Source organism: Aquarana catesbeiana, linkage group LG06 (assembly GCF_042186555.1).
Source record: "Aquarana catesbeiana isolate 2022-GZ linkage group LG06, ASM4218655v1, whole genome shotgun sequence".
NCBI classification, from domain to species: domain Eukaryota; kingdom Metazoa; phylum Chordata; class Amphibia; order Anura; family Ranidae; genus Aquarana; species Aquarana catesbeiana.
Window position 1 is genome coordinate 265,739,101 of NC_133329.1, and position 13,189 is coordinate 265,752,289.

The 13,189-nt window shown below is 48.6% G+C and overlaps 1 protein-coding gene across 1 annotated transcript in view; it reads left to right on the forward strand.

Moving 5' to 3' along the window:
- The window catches only part of LOC141148063 (cyclic nucleotide-binding domain-containing protein 2-like), a gene marked incomplete at its 5' end in the record, with an annotated part of 55,315 nt that extends 52,800 nt beyond the window's left edge, over positions 1–2,515 (forward strand). The window contains one exon of the mRNA XM_073635218.1: positions 2,242–2,515. Within this exon, the coding sequence (XP_073491319.1) occupies positions 2,242–2,515 (274 nt within the window). The remainder of the gene's footprint in view (positions 1–2,241) is intronic.
- Positions 2,516–13,189: the final 10,674 nt, after the last annotated feature.

Genomic DNA, 13,189 nt, shown 5'->3' on the forward strand with positions numbered 1-13,189 from the left:
CCATTGTTAAAAGAAAGCCATAAGAAGTTTGCAGTTTGCGAGAAGCCATGTGGGGGACACATGGTGGTGGCAGCATCTAGTTGTGGGGATGCTTTTCCTCAGCAGGGACAGGGAAGCTGGTCAGAGTTGATGGATAGATGGATGGAGCCAAATACAGGGCAATCTTAGAGGAAAACCTGTTAGGGTCTGCAAAAGACTTGAGACTGGGGAGGAGGTTCACCTTCCATTAGGACAATGACCCTAAACACACAGCCAGAGCTACAATGGAATGGTTTAGATCAAAGCATCTTCATGTGTTAGAATGGCCCAGTCAAAGTCCAGACCTAAATCTAATTGAGAGTCTGTGGCAAGACTTGAAAATTGCTGTTCACAGATGCTCTTTATCCAATCTGACAGAGCTTGCGCTATTTTGCAAAGAAGAATGGGCAAAAATGTCACTCTCTAGATGTGCAAAGCTGGTAGAGACATACCCAAAAAGACTTCCAGCTATAATTGCAGCAAAGGGTGGTTCTACAAAGTATTGACTCAGGGGGGCTAAATACAAATGCACGCGCCACACTTTTCAGATATTTATTTGTAAAAAGTTTTGAAAACCATTTATCATTTTCCTTCCACTTCACAATTTTGTGCCACTTTGTGTTGGTATATCTCATAAAATCCCAATAAAATACATTTACGTTTTTGGTTGTAACATTGCCAAATGTGGAAAATATCAAGGGGTGTGTACTTTTTCAAGGCACTGTATATACACACACTATATTGTCAAAAGTATTGTGACACCTGCCTTTGCACGCACATGAACTTTAATAGTATCCCAGTCTTAGTCCGTAGGGTTCAATATTGAGTTGGTCCACCCTTTGCAGCTATAAGGACTTCAACTCTTCTGGGAAGGCTGTCCACAAGGTTTAGAAGTGTGTCTATGGGAATGTTTGACCATTCTTCCAGAAGCGCATTTGTGAGGTCAGGCACTGATGTTGGACGGCTCGCAGTCTCTGCTCTAATTCATCCCAAAGGTGTTCCGTTGGGTTAAGGTCAGGTCTCTGTGCAGGCCTGTCAAGTTCCTCCACCCCATCCATGTCTTTATTGACCTTGCTTTGTGCACTGGTACGCAGTCATGTTGGAACAAGAAGGGGCCCAATACTTTTGACAGTATAGTGTGTGTATGTGTAGAAGCACAATTTGTCATAATACCAATACAGTGCGTGTGATACAAACTGCATCATCACATCGCCCCCCAGGCTTGTCTGACATCTCAACTATGACAGTACAGCATTTCATGCTCTGTACAAAGAGGGGAAACATGTTCTAGCCCTGAAGGAGTTACAAAATCAAGGGAACAAATACCTGGGTTGTCCAACCACCTACCCCATAGTTTCTCAAACATAGTGGTACTGTGTTGGAAAATAAGGCATTCGAGTCTCAAGGTTTCATTCATATGATTGGGGGGGGGGATAAGCTTCCTGTCCTGGAATAAAGCTATGTATATAACAGATTTTGTATTCTAGTCTGCCATCAAGTCATCTAGAATACCCAGTATACAGAAATTAGGACCTGAGGGGACAGTCAGCTTAAAGATGCTATTCAGATAGCAAGGGCAGATTGCCAGTAGCTCTGCAATTTGGGGCATCTCTACAGCATATGAATCAGGTTGCCATGGTATCTGACACCTGCTGCAGGTAGGCCACATGAGGTGACCCATTTTACAGTATTTATTTCAATGGCATACTGTATAATGTGTACATAGTGAAATGTAAAGTTGTGACAATCATTGGGTTGTGTTGAGTGAGCATTGGGTAACTGAGTTCAGAGCACTTTGCCACTGTTCTCCTGTAATGGGTCCCACATCCCTCTACCATCCATACCCTTACAGGGGTAAGCTTTAAAGAAGTCCATTAGGAGCATATTGTAGCAATTAGATATAAAGCCTTTGGTGGATGTAGTATTTTGCATGAGATTAAAAATGAGAGTGAGGCTCATATACCAGTTTGTTGTATCCCCTGGGCCTGTAGAGCATAATGAAGTTGGGCATAGTAGAAGTTCATAGAATGTTTTACATAAATTTAAACAGCACAAGGCTCACCTTTATGCTCAGTTCATGAAATTATATCTTTGTAGCAGCTACCACAGGAAATGTCTATTCCAGTATGATGTTAACACTGTAAGTTCAATCATTAATAATAATCGGATTTTTAAAATCTGATTTGGAAGCTGCTGCTAACGGAATACTTCTGTTCTTTGCAGTGACGACATTCTCTGCAAGTTCTTCCTGCAGGAGAATGACTGGAAAATGTTCAAGAGAGACTTAGTAAACTTGCTTGTTAAGCCTCTTAACACCCATCAGCCTAAAAAAGAAAGGACAACAAAACAAGCTCGACCTCCACCAAGCCTAAGCCAGTTTGGTATTCTAGATTTGCAATATACCTATCCAAAAAAACAAGATACAGGCACAACTTCAAAAACCGAAGGGCACGTATGTGTCAACACAGGAAAGAAGACAAAGACCAAAACCTTCTGACAGAACTGTACACTTTGTTGACGAAATTGTTGTCTCCTAGCGTGATAGTAAATTATACAAGAAGTGAATGTTCAGTCATTGTTCTCACATAATAACTACAGTCATGCATCTTGGCAGCCAATAAACACTTTATGAATTAAGCAATTATGTATTTGTGGAAAAAATGCTTTAGCGGTATGTACAGATTATAGCTGCTTTTAAATTGTAAACTGCAAACAATTTAGTTGCATGTTTTCAGGCAGTGGGAGCTTTGCACAAGAAAGGACAGCACAGTGATGTTTGCATCAGTGTACTTCTGCTCCTTTATTATCCAATAAGAGAGGGATCCCCATCCCTCTGTTTTTAGCAGAGAGGATCAAATCGGATGTTGGCAGGTGTCAATGGACACATGTCCATTGAAATCTGCTGCTCCATAGAGAGCAATGGATGGTTAGATCGGCTCCGCCTGAAAAATTGTGCGGCGGACCCCATGAGTCCACCCATGTGAAAGGGGCCTTAGGAAAGATATTCTGTATTTTACTAAAGCTTTAGGTATGTTTGTTCATATCTCCAGTTTAATGTAAACCTGGCTATACACAGCTAGATCGTTTTCTTTCAGTCTGTAGGCTGAATGAAAATATTTAACCGATTCCTCCATCCATGCTATACAGCGCAAATGGATGAAACTCCTGCTGTGGCTATTATATTTTGGCAGCCGACACCGGTGGCTGTCAGAATAAACAGTGGCTGCATATGATTGTATGCAGCTGCTGTTTGGCAGCCAATTTTTTGTTAGGCTTCTTCAGTTTTTCAATTGAAGGATTTCAGGTGAGAGGTTGGCAACAAGTCCACCAACAGAGCAAATTTAGGCAGATTTCTCCTACTTTCACCTTGTTGTGTTTTTTATCTGCAAAAGATTTGCATTGATCATGTCGTTTTGTGGTGTCATTTGTTGCCCTGTATGCACATCCTATAGTACAGTCAATCTTCATTTTCAGGTGTCAGAAGTTTCTGTGTGTATTCAAACTTGAGGCATGCAGCTTGGCACTGAATCGGTTAATGCAAGACCACTGCCTGTAGTCTGAGAACAGACATTTCCTACGAAGAAAATTCATATCCCACAATCCCTGGTGTAGCACTGGTGCAGGTGAGAGCTAAAAAGTAAGTAGAACTGACACAGACACAAAAATAGGTAGCGCAATTAACAGTGTTTTCTAACTGTGTGGGGGATGGTTTAACTGAAGAAAGACAGAGATCTGTGTTCCTGCTTAGTTTACAAAGGCAGACTGCCATTCTGCCTCTCTTGGAATGATTGCCAGGTCCTGCGTGTCACAGCGGAAGCAGGGCTCTGGTGGCACTTGCGCCCCAGAGCCGAAGGAAGCAATCACGTACAGGTACAAGATTTTGTGCTTAAGGGTCACCCTGCCACAGTATATATATGTGGGGTGGTCCTTAAGCAGTTAACAATCTGTTGCTGCCAAATCCACAGGTTCTTAAAGTGGCTGTAGTTAAAACATCCTGAATTCTGTGCCTACAGTATATCACAAAAGTACACCCCTCACATTTTTGTAAAGTGTACAGCCTGTATAACAGTGTAAATTTGCTGTCCCTTTAAAATAACTCAACACACAACCGCTGGCAACAAAAGTGAGTACACCCCTAAGTGAAAATGTCCAAATTGGGCCCAATTAGCCATTTTCCCTCCTTGGTGTCATGTGACTCATTAGTGTTACAAGGCCTCAGGTGTGAATGGGGAGTAGGTGTATTAATTTTGGTGTTATCGCTCTCACTTTCTCATACTGGTCACTGGAAGTCCAACATGGCACCTCATGGCAAAAAACTCTCCGAGGATCTGAAAAAAAAAATTGTTGCTCCACATAAAGATGGCCTAGGCTATAAGAAGATTGCCAAGACCCTGAAACTGAGCTGCAACACGGTGGCCAAGACCATACAGCAGTTTAACAGGACAGGTTCCGGGGGCGTGGCCAAGCGATGGCTGAGTGAGAACGCACACCTCGGAGCTCTGTGCGGGGAAGCCCTGAGAACGGACAGTAATCTAGGTCAGAGAGAGCCGGAATTCATGCCAGGGGACCGCAAACACCCGCTGGACTTGGGGGTACAGAAGGGTTCGGAAATAACCCATTATTTCCTTAGGCAACACGCTGCCTCTTCCCCCGCCACCTCGGCCAAGATGGCGCCCCCTCGAGTGCCTCCGACTACCGCAGCCGCCTCAGCCAAGAAAAGCATACAGCAGGGAGCGAATGCAGGAGGAGACCGTCCAGCTTCAGATGACAGGTCAGCATCTCCTATTCTATCCCCTGTGATCCCCATCACGGACACTCAATCTAGCTGCAGCCATACAAGGGAGACAGGCGGTAACTTGGAGCAGGGCCAGATTAAGAGCAACATGGGCCTGGTGCTAAGGATTTTGGTGGGCCTTTTTATGAAAATAAATAAAATGAAAACGCAAACAATTTTTTGTTGAATTAAATTAAAGAGAGAGAGAGGGGTGTGAGAGGGAGAGGGGGGGAGGGGTGATAGCGAGATAGGGGGCTGAAAGAGAGGGGATGAGAGAGAGGGGAAAAGAGAGAGAAAGGCATTGAATGAGAGAGATGGGGATGAGAGAGAGGGGTGAGAAAAAGGGGAATAGAGAGAGGGTGAAAGAGAGAGGGGGTGTAGGAAAGAGGGGGTTGAAGGGGGCAAGAGAGAGAGAATGGGGGATGAAGGGGGTGAGAGAGAGAACAGGGTGAAAGAGAGAGAGAGAGAGAGAGAGGGGGTGTAGGAAAGAGGGGGATGAAGGGGGCAAGAGAGAGAGAATGGGGGATGAAGGGGGTGAGAGAGAGAACAGGGTGAAAGAGAGGGGATGAGAGAGAGGGGGTGAAAGAGAGAGAGAGAGGGGGGGTGAGAGTGAGGGGGTGACGCTGTGGGGGGCACAGCATAGTACATTACACGGGGGGGGGGAGCACAGTACATTACATGGTGGATACATGGATACAGCACATTTAATGGTGGGCAAAGCACAGCACATTACATGGTGGGCACAGCACATTACACTGTTGGCACTGCCCAATACAGCACATTACAAGGTAGGCACAGTACATTATATGGTGGGCACAGCACATGACATGGTTGGTACTGCACTACACAGCACATTGCATGGTGGGCACAACACAGCACATGCACACGGTGGGCACAGGACCTTATATGGTGGGCACAGCACATGACATGGCGGGCACAGCTGAGCACATTACATAGTGGGCACTGCACATTACAAGTGGGCACTGCACAGCACATTATATGGTGGGCACAGCATATTATATGGTGGGTACTGCACATGGCATGGTGGGCACTTCACAGCACATGACAAGGTGGGCACTGCATGAAACCACATGATATGGTGGGCACTGCATGACACAGCACAGCACATTACATTGTGAGCACAGCACATTAATTGGTGGACACCGCACATGACATGGTGAGCCCTGCATAGCGCATTCCATTGTGGGTACTGCACGGCACATGCCATGGTGGACAATGTACAGCACATTACATGCTGGGTACAGCACATTACATGGTAAGCACTGCATGGCGCAGCACATGACATGGTGGGCACAACACAGCACGACAGGGTGGGCACTGCACAGTAATTTACATGGTGGGCACTGCACATGACACGGTTGGCACTGCATGGCACAGCACATTACATGGTACAGTGCATTACATGGTGGGCACTGCATGGCACAGCACATGATGTGGTGGGCACAGCGCATTACATGGTGGGCACTGAATGGCACAACACATTACATGGTGGGCACTGCATGGCATAGCACATTTCATGGTGGGCAATGCAACTGCGCATTACATGTTAGGAACTGCACATGACATGGTGGGCACTGCTGAACAGCACATTACACAGTGGGCACAACACACTACATGCTGGGCACAGCACATGGCAGGGTGGGCACAGCACATGACATGGTGGGCACTGCATGGCAAATCACATTACATGGTGGGCACTGTACATTACTTGGTGGGATCACTGCATGGCACAGCACATTACATGGAGGGCACTGCACATTACATGGTGGGCACTGCAATGTACAGCACATGACATGGTGGGCACTGCAATGTACAGCACATGACATGGTGGGCACTGCAATGTACAGCACATGACATGGTGGGCACTGCAATGCACATGACATGGTGGGCACTGGGTACAAGAGAGCACATTACATGGGGGGAAGCAGCAGTCTTTCCCCTAGCACAATAAAACACCTCCCTAACAAATGTACTGACCTTATCTCAACAACAGCATGAGAGATGTCCTTCCTCCCGGGCTCCTGCTGGTTAGGACATCAGTGCCCCTCCCCCAGACACTGAGGATCTGTGTGAGTGAACAGATCCTGTGATAGGAGTCAGGAGGCATCGACAGAGACAGGACTCGGCTGCACTGACACTTGTCTCCTCCATGTGTGCACAGAGGGCTCTTCTTCCTTCAGCAAGGCACACAGATATTCAGAAGCCACTGCTATGGGCCTATATTGAGGGAGGGGCCTGGAGCTGCAGCTCCACCAGCCCCTATGATAATCCGGCCCTGACTTGGAGGGATCTCTTAGAGACATTGTGTCTGGTCTGCCTACAAGACAAGATTTGCAGGAAATGGCGGCATCCATTGTCAATGCACTTTCCAGGGAACTACATGACTTGCGCCAGCAGGTAGACACAGTGGACGAAAGGGTCACTGTACTAGAGTCCTCTGCATCCACCTCGGATGCCCGGATTGCCGCCATGGAACAGGAGCAGCGTGGCTTTCGCCGCTATCTTGTGGACATACAACTAAAGCTGGATGACGGCGAGAATAGGAGCAGACGCAATAACTTGCGCCTCCGCGGCATTCCTGAGGCTACCATGGGATCAGATCTCCGTGCAACGGTGATAGCTATCCTGAACCAGATCCTTGGAAAACCACCGGCAGCGGAGCTGGAGCTGGAGAGGGTCCACCGTATCCCGGGCCCCAGGATTCCCCCCGCAGCATCCCAGGATCCTGATGCCACAGACCTCCCACGGGATGTTCTGTGTAGAGTACACTTTTTCACCATAAAGGAGGAAATCATGCGGTTGGCCTGGGAGCGCAGCCCCATAGACTTTGATGGCGCATTGATCAGGATCTACCCGGATATCTCCAGGCAAACAAGAGCAATGCGAGGCCTTATGAGACCACTGTTGGTGGTCGTCCAGGCGGCAGAGGCGACGTACCGCTGGGGTCACCCCTTCCATCTAATCGTGCGGAGGCAGGGAGCAGAATTCTATCTACGCTCTCCAGATCAACTTCCGGACCTATTCAGCTTCCTAGCCAAACCTCCTGTAAGTGTCCCCAACTGGTTTGACTACCTGTTGTCACTGGAGGCCCTAGGCCCACCTCTGCCCAGGCCGCAACGAACCCGTAGACCGCACTCACGAGCCACTAGCCGAGAGACTGCTAGACCTCACCCGAGGTCCGCCGAAGCGTAACTTCCTATCTTCTCCCAAGACCCGGTAAGACCAGATGAACGCCTATGTCACATTACCACACCGGGCTTCCAAGAACACTAGAACCTACTTCCCAGGAGGCCTGTAAAACTGGGTTACTGGGTGACTTCCTTGAGCCTGTTTAGACTGCCCTACCCAGTGTAACCTAAGGAATGATGACCCTTAGATATACTTATAACTCTCACCCTGGAATTATGGGATGTCAGTCATCACCCACCAGCTCAATAAATGAGGGGCCAGACTGTCCTAGATCCCTGCAAAGCTTTGTCCGGTACAACGCCCCCTTTACACAGGATCACCATCAGTGGAGGATGGGGGAGACGGATGCAATAGGGAAACCAATGACTCGGAGCTAAGCCCTGACACTTTAGGATGGCTCTACAGAACTTTATCACCGTTTGGAAAAATTGGCCCTTCAATCCCAGATAAGTGTCCGGAGGGCCCCATCTGTCTATTTGTCTCCCCTTCATTTGCCCTTCTGGTTTGTTATGTCCCCCCCTAGTTGCTAGACACCTTACTAGTCATGCGGGGCACCTCTAGGACCCCTTACTCTCCTTAGCTTCTTCCTGAAGGATGTGCAGGTTGTTCTGCTTTAGGAGGGGGGGGGGGTACAGGGCCATAGTGGGTAACAATCCCAGGGATGTGACAATAGTTGGGGACGTACTTTATATGTTATCCCTTGTTGTTTAATTTCTTACCGCTTTACTACATTATGTTATTGCTCCACTATTTTATATTTTATATTTGCGCTATTTGGAATTGACTTGGCCTCTCATGATTCGCCCTGGCACCCCCGGGTGAGAAGGTGAAAGACCTTTGGTGCTTGTGCTGCGGGCCGTGCTGTGAGGCGTCGGTGCGGACCCCACTGGCAGTGTCTATTGCCTGTATTGGCAGGGGGGGCCGGTCTGGCGTCCATGAGCCTCCTGGCGGCGCCTTCACCAAACGGTCATGACAGAGGGTGTTTGTTAGCTAAGATGCAGGTACCAATCGTCAAAGGGTATTTTCAACTGTTATGTTCTCATGTTAGACATTACATAATTCTCAGAGGCGCTACCCCCCCACATCTCCACATATTTTGTCTATTTAAATCACTGCCTAAACTCTATCTACCTTAGAGTAGATTTCAATGCTCTTTTCACCCCCACATTAGGGCGGACCCCTGTGTAAACACTTTTAGTGTGCATCAGGGGCCCATAGTTAGTCTACGACAGAAACCATTCACTCCCCTTACCCCTTCCTTCCTCCCCTCCTCCTTCTCCCTCTCTCCATTCTTCCCCTCTGGTCTATTTCTTCATATTCTTGCCCTCTGCCTGTCATTGTTTCTGCTTTTGGGACCTTCCCACACGTATACCGACTTCCATTTCCCCGCCAGAAGGCATGATGGGTTACCTAAAGATTACCTCTCTAAATGTGCGTGGCCTTAATGTACCAGAGAAGCGCTCGCAGCTTTTGGCTGACCTGCGCAGGGGCAAAACACATGTCGCTTTTCTGCAGGAAACACACTTCCGTGCAGACTCCATACCCAGGCTGACAAATGGGGCCTTTCCGGTGGCATACCATAGCGTCTCTCCGATCTCCAAATCGAAGGGGGTCAGCATTATTCTGGCCGGGTCGGTCCCATGGGTGTTTGAGGCACAGCGAGCAGACGAGCAGGGTCGTTTTCTTCTCCTAAAGGGAAGGGTGTCCGATCTGCGGGTTACCTTCGCAAATGTTTACTTCCCCAATGTAAATCACCCCCAATTCCTACGTAAGCTTCTTTCGGAGCTCCTGGAGTTCTCGGAGGGGATACTTATTTTTGGCGGAGACCTTAACTTCGCCATGGATCCAACCATGGACGTCTCGCGGGGAGCCTCACATCTGTCCTACTCCTGCCTGAGGCGCCTCAAGGCAGACCTACATACCCTACATCTTGTTGACCCGTGGCGACTGCTCCACAATCAAGACAGAGATTATACATTTTACTCTCAGGTGCACCACACCTACTCGCGGTTAGACTACATACTGCTGTCACATAAAGATCTAGCCAAGGTAGTCTCTACGTCCATTGATGTCATATCTTTCTCCGACCATGCACCAATTCACTTGACCCTCCAGTTGGGACCGATGACTTGGTCTCCGCCCTCGTGGCGACTAAATGAAGTATTGCTTCAATCGGAGGAAACTCGTGCGGAGCTGCTGAAAGCGCTACGGGAGTACTTCTCCATCAACGAGGGATCAGTCCCCAACCCCCTTGTGACATGGGAGGCCCACAAGACGGTTGTGAGAGGGATATTGGTCAAAATAGGGGCCCGACTCAAACGAGACAGATTGAAACGCACGGAGGAACTAATTGCACTGATTCGTAAGCTAGAAAGTGTACATAAGGCTAGCCTTGCCCGTACAACCTTTCGGGATCTACAGAAGGCTCGGGAGGAACTTTGCACTCTCCTTTTCCAAAAGACCAAACAGAAACTAGCTTGGGCACGTCGTACTGTGTTTGAGTACTCAAACCGGGATCCCTCCTGGCCAGAGCCCTGCAGGGTCCTCGTACGAAAACATACTGTACATCCCACACATACAATCGTCTACGGGACAGAAGCTAAATACCTCCTCAGACATGGCGGAGGAGTTCCGCTCCTTCTATACAGGCCTCTATAACCTAGACAGATCGCAATCCATGGGCTCCCCTAGGGAGGGCAGGCATACCCCTCAATCCTACGTAGCAGCCTCAGGCATGCCATCATTACCCGACGAGGTAAGGGAAGAACTGGACGAACCCTTGACTGTAGAAGAACTGGGAGCCGCTCTGGCCTCTTCAAAACCAAAAAAGGCCCCTGGCCCTGATGGTCTAACCCCAGTGTATTACAAAACCTTCTTTGACTTATTGGCGAAGCCCTTAGTTTCTGCCCTCAACACTCTTACGGAGGGGAACTTATTCCCCATAGACACCCTTAGGGCCTATATCTCACTCATCCCGAAAGAGGGTAAAGACCCACAACTTTGTGGGAGCTATCGCCCAATTGCTCTTCTGAATTCGGATCTCAAGCTTTTCGCAAAAATTTTAGCCAATAGACTGCTCCCCCACATACCGAATCTGATTCATAGAGACCAGGCTGGGTTTGTACCGCTACGAGAACCAAGGGACAATACCATAAGAGTCATCAACCTGATACATTCGGCAAGGACCACCAAACGGGCCCTTCTCCTGCTGTCAACCGACGCGGAGAAGGCCTTTGATCGCGTCGACTGGTCCTTCATCCGAGCAACTCTAGAGCACATAGGCCTTCGCTCCTCTATGCTACAGTGGATCCTTTCCCTATACATGCACCCCACCGTGTCGGTTAGGGTAAACGAGACGAGATCGGACTTTTTCGACATCCGAAATGGCACACGTCAGGGATGCCCCCTCTCCCCCGATCTTTATCCTGTCCCTAGAACCTCTTTTGTGCACGATAAGGGCAAACTCAGACATTCTGGGCTACCCGAAGCCCTCGGGATCCCACAAGGTGGCTGCTTTTGCAGATGACCTTATTTTCTTCCTAACAGAACCTCTTACCTCTCTCCCTAACCTGCTTCGATCCCTTCAAGAATATGGCAATCTATCATTCTTTCAGATTAATCTGACGAAATCCTCCATTCTTAACATAACGGTAGATAAGGGAAATGCCCAACGTTTACGCTCGTCCTTCCCATTGAGATGGGCAACCAAGCATATACGTTATCTAGGAGTCGACATCACCTTAGATCCAGCGGAATTGTACTCGGCTAATTTTGCCCCATTACTCCTACGCCTTAAAACTGACCTCCTACACTGGCACTCTCTGACGCTGACCTGGTTCGGCAGATGTAGCGCCCTCAAGATGACCTTGCTACCGAGGGTGTTATACCTGCTACAGGCGCTTCCCATCCGATTACCCCCAGCGTTCTTTAAACAGATCGACTCCATGTTCCGGGCTTTTGTCTGGTCCCACCACAAACCTCGTGTGAGACTCCAACTCCTTTACCTAACAAAAAGCAGGGGTGGGGTTGGTTTACTGGACATTAAGGCCTATTACAGGGCAGTCCACCTAACTAGGTCGGTGGACTGGCACTGTCACGCAGAGGCGAAGCACTGGGTCGCCATGGAGGAGGAGGACTCCGGGGGATCAGCCAAGAGCTGGCCCTGGATTACCTCACCACTGCCAAAGGACCTTTTAGAACACCCTACCCTGGGCAACACCCTAACAGTGGTTAGAGATGCTTTCCGGCGTTCTGCAGTGTCCCCGCAGCCATCTCCCATGGTTCCGATTATAGGTAACCCGGAATTCCCACCTGGAATCCAGAGTCCACAACTTAAACGACTGTCAATGGGCACTAAATGTCGCCTACATGATTTCCTGGGACCCAATGGTCAACTTTCCTTAGAAGCTGGAGCATTGGTGACAGACCCCCCCCTAGATTTATGGAGTGGCTTGCAACTGCGAAATTTTTTGCGCAGCTGTCTGAGGAAATCAGGCATTACCCGTAATCTCACTGAACTGGAACTCATATGCCATCGTGGGGAACCGACTAGACACTGTCTCTCACTGATGTATTCATCCTTAACCCAACCAGAGGAAGGGTACGTTCCCCAGTTCCTCTCCAAATGGGAAGCGGAGCTTGGAGTCCAATTCACGGACGTACAGAGACAAAAAATTCTCTACTTTGCTCAGAAATCCTCAATTGCCACTAGGGTCCAGGAGACTTGTTACAAAATCATGACACGTTGGTACAGAGTCCCTGCCATCCTGCATCGTTTCTTTCCCCAGGTGCCCGGCCTATGTTGGCGCTGTGGCTCTGGGGAGGGGACGATGTTACACATCTTCTGGTCTTGTTCCAAGCTTGCCCCATTCTGGCTCGGGGTTGCGCGCATGGTCGGACATCTTACCGGTGTTTCCCTGGAAGGGAATCCTGCAGCCTGCTTGCTCCATCTATCAGAACGACCCATCAAGAAATATAAGACCTCTCTCACCATCCGACTTCTGAATGCCGCAAAGGCTTGCATTCCTCTTTGCTGGAGATCGGAGAGACCACCGACGATGTCCCTGTGGTTTGCTAAAGTAAACGAATTAAGGGATATGGAAGATCTTACTGCCACCCTGCACAATAGAGAGGAGACCTTTCGAGAGACCTGGAGACCCTGGCAGCACTTTATTTACACGGAAGCCT